This window comes from Ixodes scapularis, unplaced genomic scaffold (genome assembly GCF_016920785.2).
Source record: "Ixodes scapularis isolate PalLabHiFi unplaced genomic scaffold, ASM1692078v2 PGA_scaffold10__122_contigs__length_95168666, whole genome shotgun sequence".
Taxonomy (NCBI): Eukaryota; Metazoa; Arthropoda; class Arachnida; order Ixodida; family Ixodidae; genus Ixodes; species Ixodes scapularis.
The window spans coordinates 72,562,909-72,575,959 of record NW_024609836.1 but is presented as its reverse complement, the minus strand read 5'-3'; the positions used below and the strand labels follow the sequence as shown (position 1 = coordinate 72,575,959).

Below are 13,051 nucleotides of genomic sequence, written 5' to 3'. Positions count from 1 at the left end.
CGGCTTTAACCGACAAGAAGGCCAGATGCCAAACCCTATCATTGCAGAATAACAGTTTTTGAATCTTGCATCCACTCAGTATGACCAGCGTCCCATTACTTCGTACTATGAAAGTAAGGAAGAAAAACAAACGTTCCTGTTTCAATGCGCGTTCCCTGGAATGGTGTAGTCTGTCAAAAGAGGTTTACCACACTGTGAGCACGCGACGGCCTTGGACAATAAATGATGCTGCGAGAAATGTTTACGCTCCTTTTTCTTTCTCGGGAACACTGGAACAAAACCGCTTCGAACGAGATTACTGTGTAGCTAGCCGCTCTTATCAACGTCGGTGTCGCCACGCCGGTGTCGTTATCTTTCCGCGAGGACCGCCCGAACAACGCACCATACTCTTATAAACTAGTCCGTCTGCTGTCTGTCGAGATTAGGGGACGATGGAGGAAATGTCTGGCAGCGTCGACAGTTCGGGATTTTTTTTTTTTTTTTTTCTTCGCGCTTCTTGTATACACGGGATGTTGTATAGTGCCTTTTTTTTGTGTGTTTATACGATACCACCGCTTTTTTTTTATCTTATACATGGGAATGGGAGTAATCAGCTTCAATGGCGACGTTTAGTGCTGCGAGACAAGGTCGCTCTCTGACCTCCTTTTCTTTTGTTAGGTGTCGCTCGTGCTTAATTGGGCCGGTTTGAACCGGAGCCTTCCCGATTACAGCCAGATATGCCTAGTCATCGCCCGGTGCAAAATGCGGTCAGCAAATCGAGCAGCGTTTTTCACGATGAAGGGAAAGAGCCACTTTGGTTTGCGGTTTAATGATACTTGCCGACGCTACTATATTTGATTGGGACCAATGAGAACTGAAAAGAGGCCTAGTGACTTACGTGCTTGACGGTGCTTAATTGGTCCCATGAGCTGGTAGCGTCTGCTGCGTATGGACTTAGCTAAAACAGAAGGGGTTTTTGTTTTTGTCTTATTTAATTTATCGTTACTGACAGTTTACGCGGGGCGTGACTTTCCATGGTCGCGCTCTTTTTCCCTCCTGATTGGTTCTTCGGGATTCTTATCGGCGAATGGCGCACTCTGATTGGCTGAGGAGCAATAATGAGATGCTGAGGAGCATCTTATTGATGCTAGTGAGATGGTCCTCAGTTAGAGATGCTCTGGATACGGCCCTGTATTCCGCAGCAACCAGGAAGGGTCTGTGTGCGTGTGTGTAGTGTGTGTGGTTGGGGAAGGGAACGGAAAAGGGGGGGGGGGGGGGGGGATACGAAATATTCCGATACTTTTTTTTTTTTTTTTTAGATTCTCAATTTATGGTGTTTGTAACGCGTCTCTGACAGGTGCTTTTTTTACCACGTCCAAAAAAAGTGGTTCCTCGATTTCCGTCCGATGACGTCATAGAAGTGTCAACGCTGTCGCCGATGTTGGCGGTGTCAAGGGGTGTCCAAACAGGACACTACTAAAACGCATGACTCCGACAAATCGTGAAAATTGAAGCGCTTCAATTTCACGATTTGTCGGAGTCGTGCGTTGTTGTAGCGTCCTGTTTGGACAACCCTTCACTGGATGTGGCTGACGCCTCCGGTTCCGCTGCAGGTCGCTCTCCACAGTTCGCGGAATTTTTGGACGGCTAGAAGTGGGGGCATGACGACAACAACTCAGTCGCGTTTGCCCGCTATTTTTTTTTTTTTTTTTTTTTTTTTTTGGGGGGGGTAGGGGGACGGTTAATGGTTTATTTTCCAGGATCGCGGCATCCGACAAGGATAACACTCCGGATTTTGTGTCGTCCTTTGTTGGCACTTCGGGACCGCTTTCGACGCACGGGTGGAAAGGGACGCTACACACACCGGTCGGAGACGCGTTCTACGGGCACCTTGCCGAAGCTACCTAGCTGTACGTTTTCTGGATGTTCGGACTCTTGGGGGGCCATGGTATTTAGTATCTCCCGAAATGTACGACAGCTACAGGGAATGAACGAAGTCTAATGTCAAACGGTGGCCGAGTGGGCTAAAGCGCACACCAGCTCGGAGCACGTGGAGCGAAAAGCTCCACTGCAGAACCCAGGAATCCTGGGTTCGATTCCCGCCCCTGCCCGTTTCGATCTCGATGAGCATCGTACCGCGGCGTGTGGTCGGTCGTGCTGCACTGGCTACATTGCTCATTTACAGCTGGGAGACTCGTCGCCCGTTGAGGCAGACCAAGTTCCAGGCTGTATAAACATACACACAACCCAATTTTCCGATGCCAGACCTAACATTCAAATTTCCCCTCTCTTTCCGGTGGCCAGAAAGCAGAGAGTAGCGAGTTTTAGCAGACCGTGTTTCCCTCTCCGTAAGCCTCTCCGCTACCCGGAACTCTATCGACGCGCAGGCGCAGTGGCGGTTTCTTCGTAGCGGAGGGGAAACACGCTTTACTAAAACTCCCTATGTCGCGCATTATTTTTTTTTTCTGCCACTTGCCGGCTGTCGTCACCTTTTCAATTGGGCCAGGAGAGGCATTCGGTTCGTGAAAAGAGTTGAGGACCAAATTTTGAAGTCAATAACTTCGCGAGAAAGAAAAATATATTGACAAATTGGGCTAAGGGTCGAGGAGGAGCTCTTCCCAGCCCTTTCCTCTTTAGGAGAACGAACGCTGGAGAGGAGGTCGCCTTCTCTCCAGCGTTCGCTCTGCTACAGTGGAAAGGGCTGGGACGAGTTTCCCCTGAATTCATAATCCATGACTGACTGTAGCTAGTCCAGCCATGTCCAGTGGTCTGTTCTGTTGAGCCAATTTTTAGGCAAATCAGCGGCAATAACAAAGGATACCAATAATATTGCCTCGTAATCGCTACATAGTCACACGTTACGGATCATCGATAGGTGTCCATCTTATTCAATGATATTTCTTTTTCTGTTTCGAATGGAACCTTGCATTGACCAAGCACAATTTTGCGGCACTCGTTAACCGTAGGCATTAGAACAAAGTACGTACTACGTAGTAAACATTTTCATCTGACCCCTCATACTTAATACTCAAAAACAGCGTCTCTACAGTATTATCTGTGTTCTCGTTTAATGTCTCTGTCAACAAACATTAAAAAAAAAAAAAAAGTTTCCCAAAAAGCGCAACGCGAGTGCTTAGGGAAACCTGGATCGACTGCGGGGAAAACCAAAGGTTGCTTTCAGGTATCGAGGTTAATTAGCCACTGCCAACGACCGAACTAACGACCGTAACGCCGAAAAAAACAAAGAAAAAAAAGAGTGGCAGTTTGTTTGGGTTTTGCGTCGAGTCGGCTGTTTAGGAGGAGTGTGTAACTTTGTTGCGGACACGACGACTTACCGCCCAAGACACGACGTTGCTTGCGCAGACTGCGTTGCAAATACGAAGGGACGGATTCTTTGCACGCTGTGTACACACTCGACGGCACCCCAAATGATTTTTTTTTTTCTTTTACGTTGTAGCATTTTTTTGCTTTGTTGTCTCAAAGTCTGTGAGGGGGTGCGTTTGTGTTTCTCTTTTTGGTGGCCGCGGTGAACTTTGAAGCCGCCGAACGTCGCGGCGCGCGTGGGAAAAAAAAACCGCCTAGTTCGTTCCTGTGTGGGTCGGGGAATTCCCCTTAGACAAGACGTTTTTTTCCTTTATTTTGTGTACTTTTGGCCACTTATGTGGGCTGCTTTAGCGCAGCCGGTTATTTGGTCTATTTTAGCTCTGCCGCCGTGTCGCTTCCTTGTCTGACTTACCCGGGCCACGCTTTTTTGGGTGCTGACGTCATCCATAAACATCGTAAGCACTGAAAAAGGAAGCTTTGTTTATGGGATTGTTTTTTTTTTGTTTTTTTTCTTTCATATACTGCGTTTTGCATATGCGCCACGTCGACAAGGCAGAGAGGGGTTAGGTTAAATGTTTAATAATAATAACTATTATTATTTTATTTATTTCATGCATCGTCATGTCTTACCACGCCTTATCAAAACGCCCAGATTTTTATGTGAAAGCAAACAAACAAAAATAAAGCAGCAGAGCGTGTAGAGCCAATGTCTAACGGTGACTGCCTTCACGGGTTGACACTTTCAGTGTACTATACTTCGTTTCAGCTTCCGTCCGAGCGCAGCCAAAGCTATGTGTGGCCGAAGCCAATCACACGCCGGCAATAGGTCACGCGATCTCGCCTGCACTTTTGTATCCCTCCGCTGCGCTGCCGGCCGTCCGCGCCGCCCGCGCTCGCCGAGTATTTCGTCTGCTACGGGTGTATCAACGGTGTCGTCTGCTACAGGTCCCCTGCTACATCCCCTGCTACATTTAGTCGCAGGGGATGTCAGTACGTAGGCTGGCCACTGGCGTCTGTGTCCGAGCTCTCCACCTGTTAGGCATAGTTTCAAGATGTAAATACACATTGCAAGGGCGGCGATGACCCGGCCGTTGATGTTTCCTTGTATTGTCTGGATACACCAGAGCTCCAGGCGCAGTCCTTTCCACCTGCTTCTCGGCGTTCAATGTGATCGGCAGGTAAGGGGGGCCCTGATTTCGCCGCGTATCAGTGAATTGTAGTGGCCCGGACGCTTTTCTTGTTTACAACGCATTCGTGGTACGACGCGGCCGGAGTCTCCTGCCGAATTTGAAAGTAGACATTCATCATGACCTCTCGCGCCTGACGCCCAAACGTGCCTTTGCTAAAGGACGTTTTGAAACGACTCGGTGGGAAAAGCAGCGAAGCACGTGATTCGGTCATTGCGGGAACGAAATCACACAGAAAAGCCGAGCGCTGCGGCAGCGTTGCCAGCGTATGTACGAGTTTTCACCAAACCACATGCATTTACATATATTAATAAAAACATAAACTTCAGATGTTTAAATCTTTTAGTTGCAAATCATTTTCAGCAGAAAACATCTGAAATATTCTGCAATGTTTACGCACACAACAGTTATCTGAAAACACAACTTTTCCGGACTACTTTGTGGTGCGTAGGAATGCGCTTCTCGAAGTTGCGAACCGTCCCTCAGCCTTTGGCAGCGCTCGGACGGAAGCTGAAACGAAGTATAGAATAAGTGGCTACACGATAGTCGCTCAGAATTGTGGGATGACAGGGATCACTTGGAAATTAAACACCTAACCCAAATAGAGAAAAAAAAAAAAAACACACGCACAACACCGTTTTGGAATTGATTGAAGTTTCGTGGTCCCTTGAAATGTTCGTTACTTGGAGCTGGTGAATGATCCCCGTTGATGCTCGGAATGGGGATCTGAGCGGATGACGAGGAATATGACCCTCCCACGTGGTATGATCTCCCCCTTCTAAACAAAAACAAGAAGAAAATAAACGAAGGAGAAACATAACATGGTTAATTTGAAATGGGTTGCTCTCTTTCTGTTCGCGCCGTCTTTGTCATCCTTTTCCTGTCCGATTCGGGCTCTTACGGTCGATCTGAAAATACCGCAAGGTGGCGTGCGCTAAAGACACCAGAAAAATGGCGAGTCTATCAATTCTACACAGTCTCTTCAAAGTGAGTATTATAACGTGTTTGGACTTCCCAGCATAATGGTAACTTCTTTTCTTTTTTTTCGCACAAGAGGGCGTAGTTTTCGAAGGGCTCTGTAACGTGAAAAACGCCCTCGACGAACTCGGGTAGAAGACCGAGTGTCATCGGCGTCTTGAACGATGCCTATCGCTTCGCGATTTTCGAATGTCGGTATACGTCGAATTTGTGTGATTATGCGTATAATAATAGGGATTTTTCGTAGGCCGCGTTTCCCCCTCCGCTCAGCCCTCCGCAACGAAGAAGCCGCTACTGCGCCTGCGCGCCGATGGCCTTGACTCTAGAGTTGCGGGTATCGTAGCGGGTTGGCGGAGAGCGTTGCGGGACGGCGAAAACCATCGACGAAGACCCCCTTTTATTGGTGCTCTCCTCGTTATAAGATGTAACGAACGTGGCTTCGCCCTTTCTTTTTTTCCTACGTTATGCAGAAGAAAAAAAAAAAAAAACATTGGTGGTTGACTGTGTTATATCAGCGCGGCTCGGTGTGCGTGTTATCGAAAGCTCTCCGCTGCTCGCTGCACCTTCGGTTCCGGGGTTCGATCCCCGTCGCTGCTCGTTTGGGCTGACTCACGTCCCGCCGTCTAAACCTGCACACAACATAATTGCTTCTTACTGCTTTTTAGTGCAGAACAAACAACACAATAAAAGCACTTTCTTTTCTTTATTTTTTTCAAGAGAAGGAGGTTTGTTAGGCGTTCTTTTTCTGACTGCTTCTGTTCCTCCCTCCCGCAGTTGTGGTGACCGTCGACAACCAGCCGGTCAGACTGCAGCTCTGCGACACCGCCGGACAGGTAAGCGCAATCCACATGCGCGAAAAATCCATCCGATCCGACAACCGATCCGGCAGTACGACCGCCATGATCCGAAAAGTTTGGTCGCTTCAGACGTCGGATCGGCGATCTGGCGCTCGTCCGACGTGCCAGATAGTTTCGCACGGCGGACGGACTGTCGAAAGCGTCCAGCCAATGACAGCGCAGCTTGCGCGAACGTCATGATGACGTAATGGGTCTGGTGGGGCGACCAAGCAAACGGGACGAACCTCGGCGACGGGAAGCCGGACACGTGAATCCCGCTGACGCATTCGAGAAAGGAGATCCCTGCGGGTTTTTGCGGGACAACTTCGTGAGGATCCGTGCGTATGGAACGCGGGACCCACGGATGGGTGTCGGTTTGACGTATACGTTCGACCGTACATCGCAGCGGTTTGCGGAGCGCAAGTTGGTCTGCTTCTTTTGCAGGCGTTGTGGTGACGTCAGAACGGCGAGCTCCGATTGGCTCTGGTTGAAGGATAGTGGGTAGACCTCGAGGCAGCTTTCCTTGAGGTCTACCCACTATCCTTCAACCAGAGTTCGGCGTTCTGACGTTCCCCACAACACCAGCACCCTCCACCGCTCCTCTGTCGCACCGCCAGTGTCACGGCCCTCGACGACATGACACTTGTATGTCGTCACCAGGCGGTAACCTAGGGTTTGGTTTATAGGCTGTGGTAAACACATCCAGTCGGTCGCGGGTTCCAGGCACTCTATAGTATTAGGTATACGCATCCGACCTCCGTTACACGCTTGCGCCCAATGCGTTGTATCCCTCCAGCGTCGTACAAGAATCGAGCTTGTGCGCATTCTCGTCCAAGAAGGGGGTTGGTTATCCCTTATTTCGATAGAAGGCGCTACTAATCGAATCAGTACGGGGATCTCGGACGCGGAGATCCCCGATTCGGACATTCTGTCCAGGGAGGGGTGTTTTAGGAGGGAAGGAGAGTGGAGCTAAAAAGGGGAAGAAGACCGGGAAAGTGGTCGAGTCCTCGTCCTTCCTTTTGGCTACTTCCCCGGGTCGTGTATTCTGTCGTTAGTAATTTATTTGGCTGTGGTTAGGGGGGCACCATTAGAAAACACCCTGTGCTATCCATCTCTGGAGATAGATATAGTCGTGCGTCTTTGGCTTATACTGTCTCCGCGACACGAGGTGTGCTCTCCTCTGGTACACCTTACGATGGGCCGCATCCAACGCCACGAGCCGTCGGAGCCAATCCACTGCTGTCTGTGCGTGTCACGTGACATTCCGGATGGGGTGTATCGACGCGGGTGGTGCGTGGTCACGTGGTTCTTTCGCGGCTCTGATTGGCCGGAATGGCTCGTGGTAAGTTTCAACTGAGTGATCTATGGACTGTTGGTTCGTGTAGCTGAGAGCGTAGTTAGCTGCGTTTGGCTTGGGGAAACAGCAGTGCGTGTTGTGTCTTCGTGTTGTTTTGTTTTTGTGTTGGTGTAGTAGGGACGGTCGGGAGGTAAGGATTGCCTGCCGGCTGCGTGGGGCACGCGTAGGGAACCTCGGAAGCAGCCTCTTGGCGCACGGTAATGGACAGGAGTGAATGGATGGGTGGTCGGATGCATAAATGAGCGGGACGAAATGGAGGGGGTAATGCGGTTTATGTGTGGTTCCCAGACAGCAGTGTCTCTGCTGCGTGCACGGACGAACCTGTTTTCTTTTTTTTTCCCGCCACGTGTCTTCTTCTCGGACGTGTCGGTCGGGGGCAAAACAAGAGGGAATCCCGGAGCTCACTTTGACCTCGCGCCTTGTTGCCGTTGGGTGACATTGTAGAAGGGAAAAATCCTGCGAAGCGTGCGTGCTTGTTATACCAACAACGCTTGGAATAATCAAAGCCCGTGTTCTGTATATGGCATTTTGACGTCATCGCGGTGAGATCGAGCGCAGACGCGGTTTGGACAGCTGTGCTGCTGCTGCGTCGGCGCTGGGCCCCGTGTCCGGTCGACGCGCCGAGTTTGCGCCATCCATGTGTGATGACGGGTTACGCAGAGGTGTGCGGTTTACGGGCTTCGGTTGTTCGAGGTGGTGTGGTTGATAATTCGGACGGATTTCTCCGGCAATGCGGTCAAAGGTTTACGAGTAAGCGTGCCGGAGTGCCGATTCAACCTGTGCACTCCTCTCTTCGGGAATTTTGTAGGAAGTTGTCTGCCAGTATTGTTTTGCGTCAGCATTGGACACGACGTTCAAGAACGGCGCCTTCTTATAGAGGGACACTGAACAAGTGTTTACACTCGTTGAGAATTATTATTTTTTTAGAACGATTTACGAAAGTTTGGCGACTGTACCCAGAATCAAAATATTTGTTCCTCGTAATCTTTTTTTTTTTTTTTTTTTCGTGAAAAATATTGGTTGAGAATCTCGTGTGTTCGGGACTGTTGTCGTTCTTTTCTTGGATCACGTGGGGTGACTGTAGAAACCGGAATATTTTCGAAGTTTTAAGACGAAGAATCAATAATCATCATACGGCACTGATATCAGTGAAAAACACTCGAGAAAATGACAAATCATCGCTCTCTTTTAATTCTTTTTTTCATTCGCTGAAATGAGCGCTATAGGCGCCCATGATGTCATTTCTTTTTTTTCTTTTTTTGACGATATTAGGCTTAAGTGGACGTGGGCTCAGAGAGAAATTTTGTATTTCTCTAGTATTATCTTTCCATCCCGATAACGTCATGTCCTCGAACTTTCGCGTTCTATCATCCCTACCGCTGTCGTTACACTCTCACGAAGTTTCAGCTTTCTGCGATGCATAGCTTTATTGACGCGGGCCGAAGACCGCGGTTCTCCTTTAGTCCCGAACACGTTACACGCCGTACCAGAGCCGTATATGTAGAGAGTTTGGCCATTCGTTGGGAAGTATAGGAGACAAATAAAAGAGTCGCCATTGGCCGAAAGCGGGCCGAGCGTGTTTCAGGGCGTCTTCAGAAATTCAAATGTGACCAACCAGAAGCCGGAAATAATACCCTGGCGGTGGTCGCGAGAAACAAACCTGATAAGTGCAGCGGAGTAACTCTCGGTGACTGAAAATATGGTACACGTGAATGTTTCAATCACGCTCGTTCAAGAAATGATGGTGGAAGAATGCGACTAGCGGAACGATCAACATAATCCTTACGCCAGGCTCCGAGGGCCGGGAATCTGCCGTCCGAGCGGTCACACTCTGTCCGTGCAAAACAGAGTTGAGCGGCGCATTCGTTTCTTACATCTTTGTGCATGATCGTGATCGAAACTTCACGTGCACCCTACTTTCAACCACGAAGAGTTACTACACTTCACTCTCACGCGCTTATTAAAACCATATACGAACATTAACCTTTGATCAGAACTGTTACTCGCTACCACCGCTAGGGGATTCTTTTCGGCGTCTGGTTGGTCAACGGAGCATGCCAAGCCCTCTTTCCGAGTCTGGCGCACGCCCTGGCCTTCTATTGCGGCAAGCCAGACAGATTGGCGAGCCGCCGTCTCGGCCGCATCGCGAGTTTTCGCGGTACCCGTTTTAGCGAAATGGAATAACAAAAGAAATATTGACCGACCTCCGAGGTGCTTCGAGGCGGACAGCTAACTATACTTCGTTTCCCCTTACCGTGGACTGCATTGAAGGCTGCGAGCTATCCAAGCCCATCCACTGCCATGTGGCTGTCACGTGACCCTCGGTAGGGGCGAAACAACGTTCGATGATGACTGTACTCACGTGACACGTTCGCGGCACTCGATTGGCTAGGACGGCTCGTAACGTTTGCTGCGGTGGGTGGGGGGGGAAGTGCGGCATCGCCTCATTAAAACCGCTTCGAGAGAAAGGGGTACTACAGATGTAAAGATGCACGCGAGAGAGAGGTCGTTGCGGGAACCGGTGTAGGGGGGGGCGCCGCCATCTTTGTGTGTACCGACGCCACGCCGTCTGCTAAGGCCGGCGCGGCGGATCGGTGGGCGAGGAGCGAAAGATTCGGCAAGGTCGTTGACTACGTGGGGAGAGTTCTTGCTTGTGGGGCGCGCCGGCACGCTGCTGACCTCTGCCTAGTGGAGGAGACGCTGTCGGGCCGAGTAGAGGAACGGAATGTCGTCGGGAACGCTCCCGAAGGTTGGCGGTGCAGCGGAACGCTGGCCCTGCCGTTTATTACGGGTCAAACTTTTGAATTGTGTTATAAGTAAAAGAAGTTGTATCTTGTTTTGTTTCAGCGACTTTGCACCCTTGTTTTTAGCTGGAGCGAATGATGCCGCGTGGTCTGGGCTTGTTCGTCTGCTATCGTTACTCGATATCCGAGGAGGAGGAAAGGGGGGAGAGGGGGGGGATTTGTTGTGGATACGCGATTTTTCGGGAGTTTTAGTAGAATTGTAAGCAGTGAGAGAGTGCAGGCGAGCTGGTAATCAATCGACATCTTGTAAACCCTGAGATGGGGAACGATAAAAAAACGGACGAACACAACAAAATCTTGATTGGCTAGGACGGCTAGGACGGTAGATCGTTCCGATGACTTCGATAACTGTACCCAGTACTCCGCCGACGCCTTTGCACGTGCATCGTATCGTCATCGGGTATCGTTATCGGAGGTGTCGGAATGATCTAATCGAAGGGAATGCGGACGGAATGGTCCCACGCTCAAACCCGGATAAAATGGGCTCCGATTGAACTTTGAGGGTTTGTCGATGATTGCTTCTACTCGATGATGGGCGAACAGGTAGGAAAGAAAATATTTCGCGAAACAATTTTGTTTACAAGACGACCATTTTGGAAGGGGGGGGGGGGGGGGGTCATTTTATTTGGGTCTGTTTTGTTCTACATTTGTCTTTAGGTGGTGCTGATAGGCCGGACGCTAAAATCTAGGTTTGGGTTTGGGTTGCACAGTTTGTTTTGTTCCGATCGAGGTCTCGGAGTTTTCAAGATGTTGAAATCTTTTCTTTGTGCTAGTATAACGAGAGAGGGGGGGGGGGGGGGGGGGGGGGGCGGGGGGGGATCAAAACATTTTGGATCGGGGTGATCGAGGTCTCAAGATCTGACGTCGCCTCTGCTTTGAAGTGACTTCTGATCGTGCGGAAAAAGAGATCACGTCTCGCTGTCTTTTTCTTCGTTAGTTCATTGACTGACTGGCACGTATTCTACCGACGCGGCCGCTGAGCCCCATACATACAGGGCGTGTTCTTGACGGGGGGGATCTCGGGTATCCTGACTGACGCGGTTTCTCGCCTTCACTCCTCCCGCCAAGAAACGGACGTAACGAAGGAATGCGCCTGCCTGGTTACGTGCCTGCTTTCAGGCTTAGAGCTTCTTTTCTTGTGTGTTTTTATTTTGTTACTGCGCCTTGGTTGTTGACGGCCTTGCAGTTCTGATTTCCTGTAGCGTTTCTCGGAAGTGTTGCCTGGTTTTCTTTTCTTTTTCGTCGTAATTTGCGTGGCGTGTTTGTTACCTTTGTCTCCCGTCTGGGTCTTTACGCGTGTTCCTGTTGCGTGTCGGCACGCCTCGTTTTCGTGTTTGTTGCTTGGGTAGCGTTTGCTGTCCGGACGGACGGAAGGTTGATCCGGCTCATTTTTTGTTTGCGCTCGGTTCTTCCCTTTACCGAACTGATGGCGTGCGGTGCGTCGCCTTTTTCATTGCGTAGCATTTACAGTGGCCGGCTTTTAAACTTTCCGCGTCCACGCCTGGAATGTAGCCTCGATGGTGACGTCACGCTGATGGCGTCACGCTGCTCGCAACGGCTGGTGTTTGACCCTGGGGCTGGAATAGTGACGCTCTCGGGACGTGGCTTTGCGCGACGACACTGTGGCGTTCGTGACATCGTGTAACACTGCCAGCTTGCATCACGTTGTCGCGTAACACCATGACGTGACGTCACGCAACACTGACGCATTAAGTCACGTGACACTAGGACATCCCAAGCGAGATATATGCTATGAATTTAGTGCGCCCTTGGAATATACTAGAATGTTCCCAGAGTACCGAAACTCCCAGGCTCGAGGCGCCAAGATGGCGGCTCAATCTTTTTTCTTCACTGTGGTCACCGTGAGCGTTCAGAAAGCATGTTTTTGCGTGAAAACAAACAGGAAGAGCTGTTTTTTCTGTGAACTTTTATTGGAGATGAGTACCGAATGACAGGAACGTAATCTTTTCGTAAACTTTTAGTTTACAAGATTTAGCGGTACAATTAATATTGTTTTTATACAACCATATCTCACTGGGGATTTCAGGGAGCGTGTCCCCACCTGGGCGCGTCCTGACTTCGGTGGTAATTCGCGGCGCGTCCGCTTGGTAGACGGGGGTTGGTAGCCCTGAAACATGTTTCAACGCGAAAAGGGCCGGTCAAAGCTCAAATTGAATGGTAAGAGCGGACGCTATCGAATGCGATACTCTGGCAGCATACTTTGAGTTTTTTTTATTATTTCTTCTTACGTTTACTTGATCGAAGATCTGTTCTTTTTTTGCACGGCTGACGATCTGCATCGAGGTGAAAGCACAGTCCGTCTTTGGGTGCCACAGATACAGTAAGTTTTGTCCGCCAAACAGAAAGTCAGTCCTTGTGTAGTGTGGTTTTTATCTAGGAACTCTACTTAGCGCAGACCGCAGCCCCCCCGAGGCTTGGCTGTTTTCCGACGCTGCCCACCGCTGTGGCCTTGCCTTTGTGAGTCACCGCGCCGTTTTCTTCGCTTTTCTGAACGGCACACACGTGTGTGCAGTGCGCGTAATTACTCGCTCGCGTACAAAAAGAAAAGCTCGATATGTGAATTAT

At 49.9% G+C, this 13,051-nt stretch overlaps 1 protein-coding gene across 1 annotated transcript in view; it reads left to right on the top strand.

Annotated features, from left to right (window-relative positions):
• The window catches only part of LOC8052908 (rho-related GTP-binding protein RhoU), a 38,252-nt gene that overhangs the window by 4,339 nt on the left and 20,862 nt on the right, over window positions 1–13,051 (top strand). Inside the window, exon 2 of the mRNA XM_042288685.1 lies at window positions 6,243–6,301. Within this exon, the coding sequence (XP_042144619.1) occupies window positions 6,243–6,301 (59 nt within the window). The remainder of the gene's footprint in view (window positions 1–6,242; window positions 6,302–13,051) is intronic.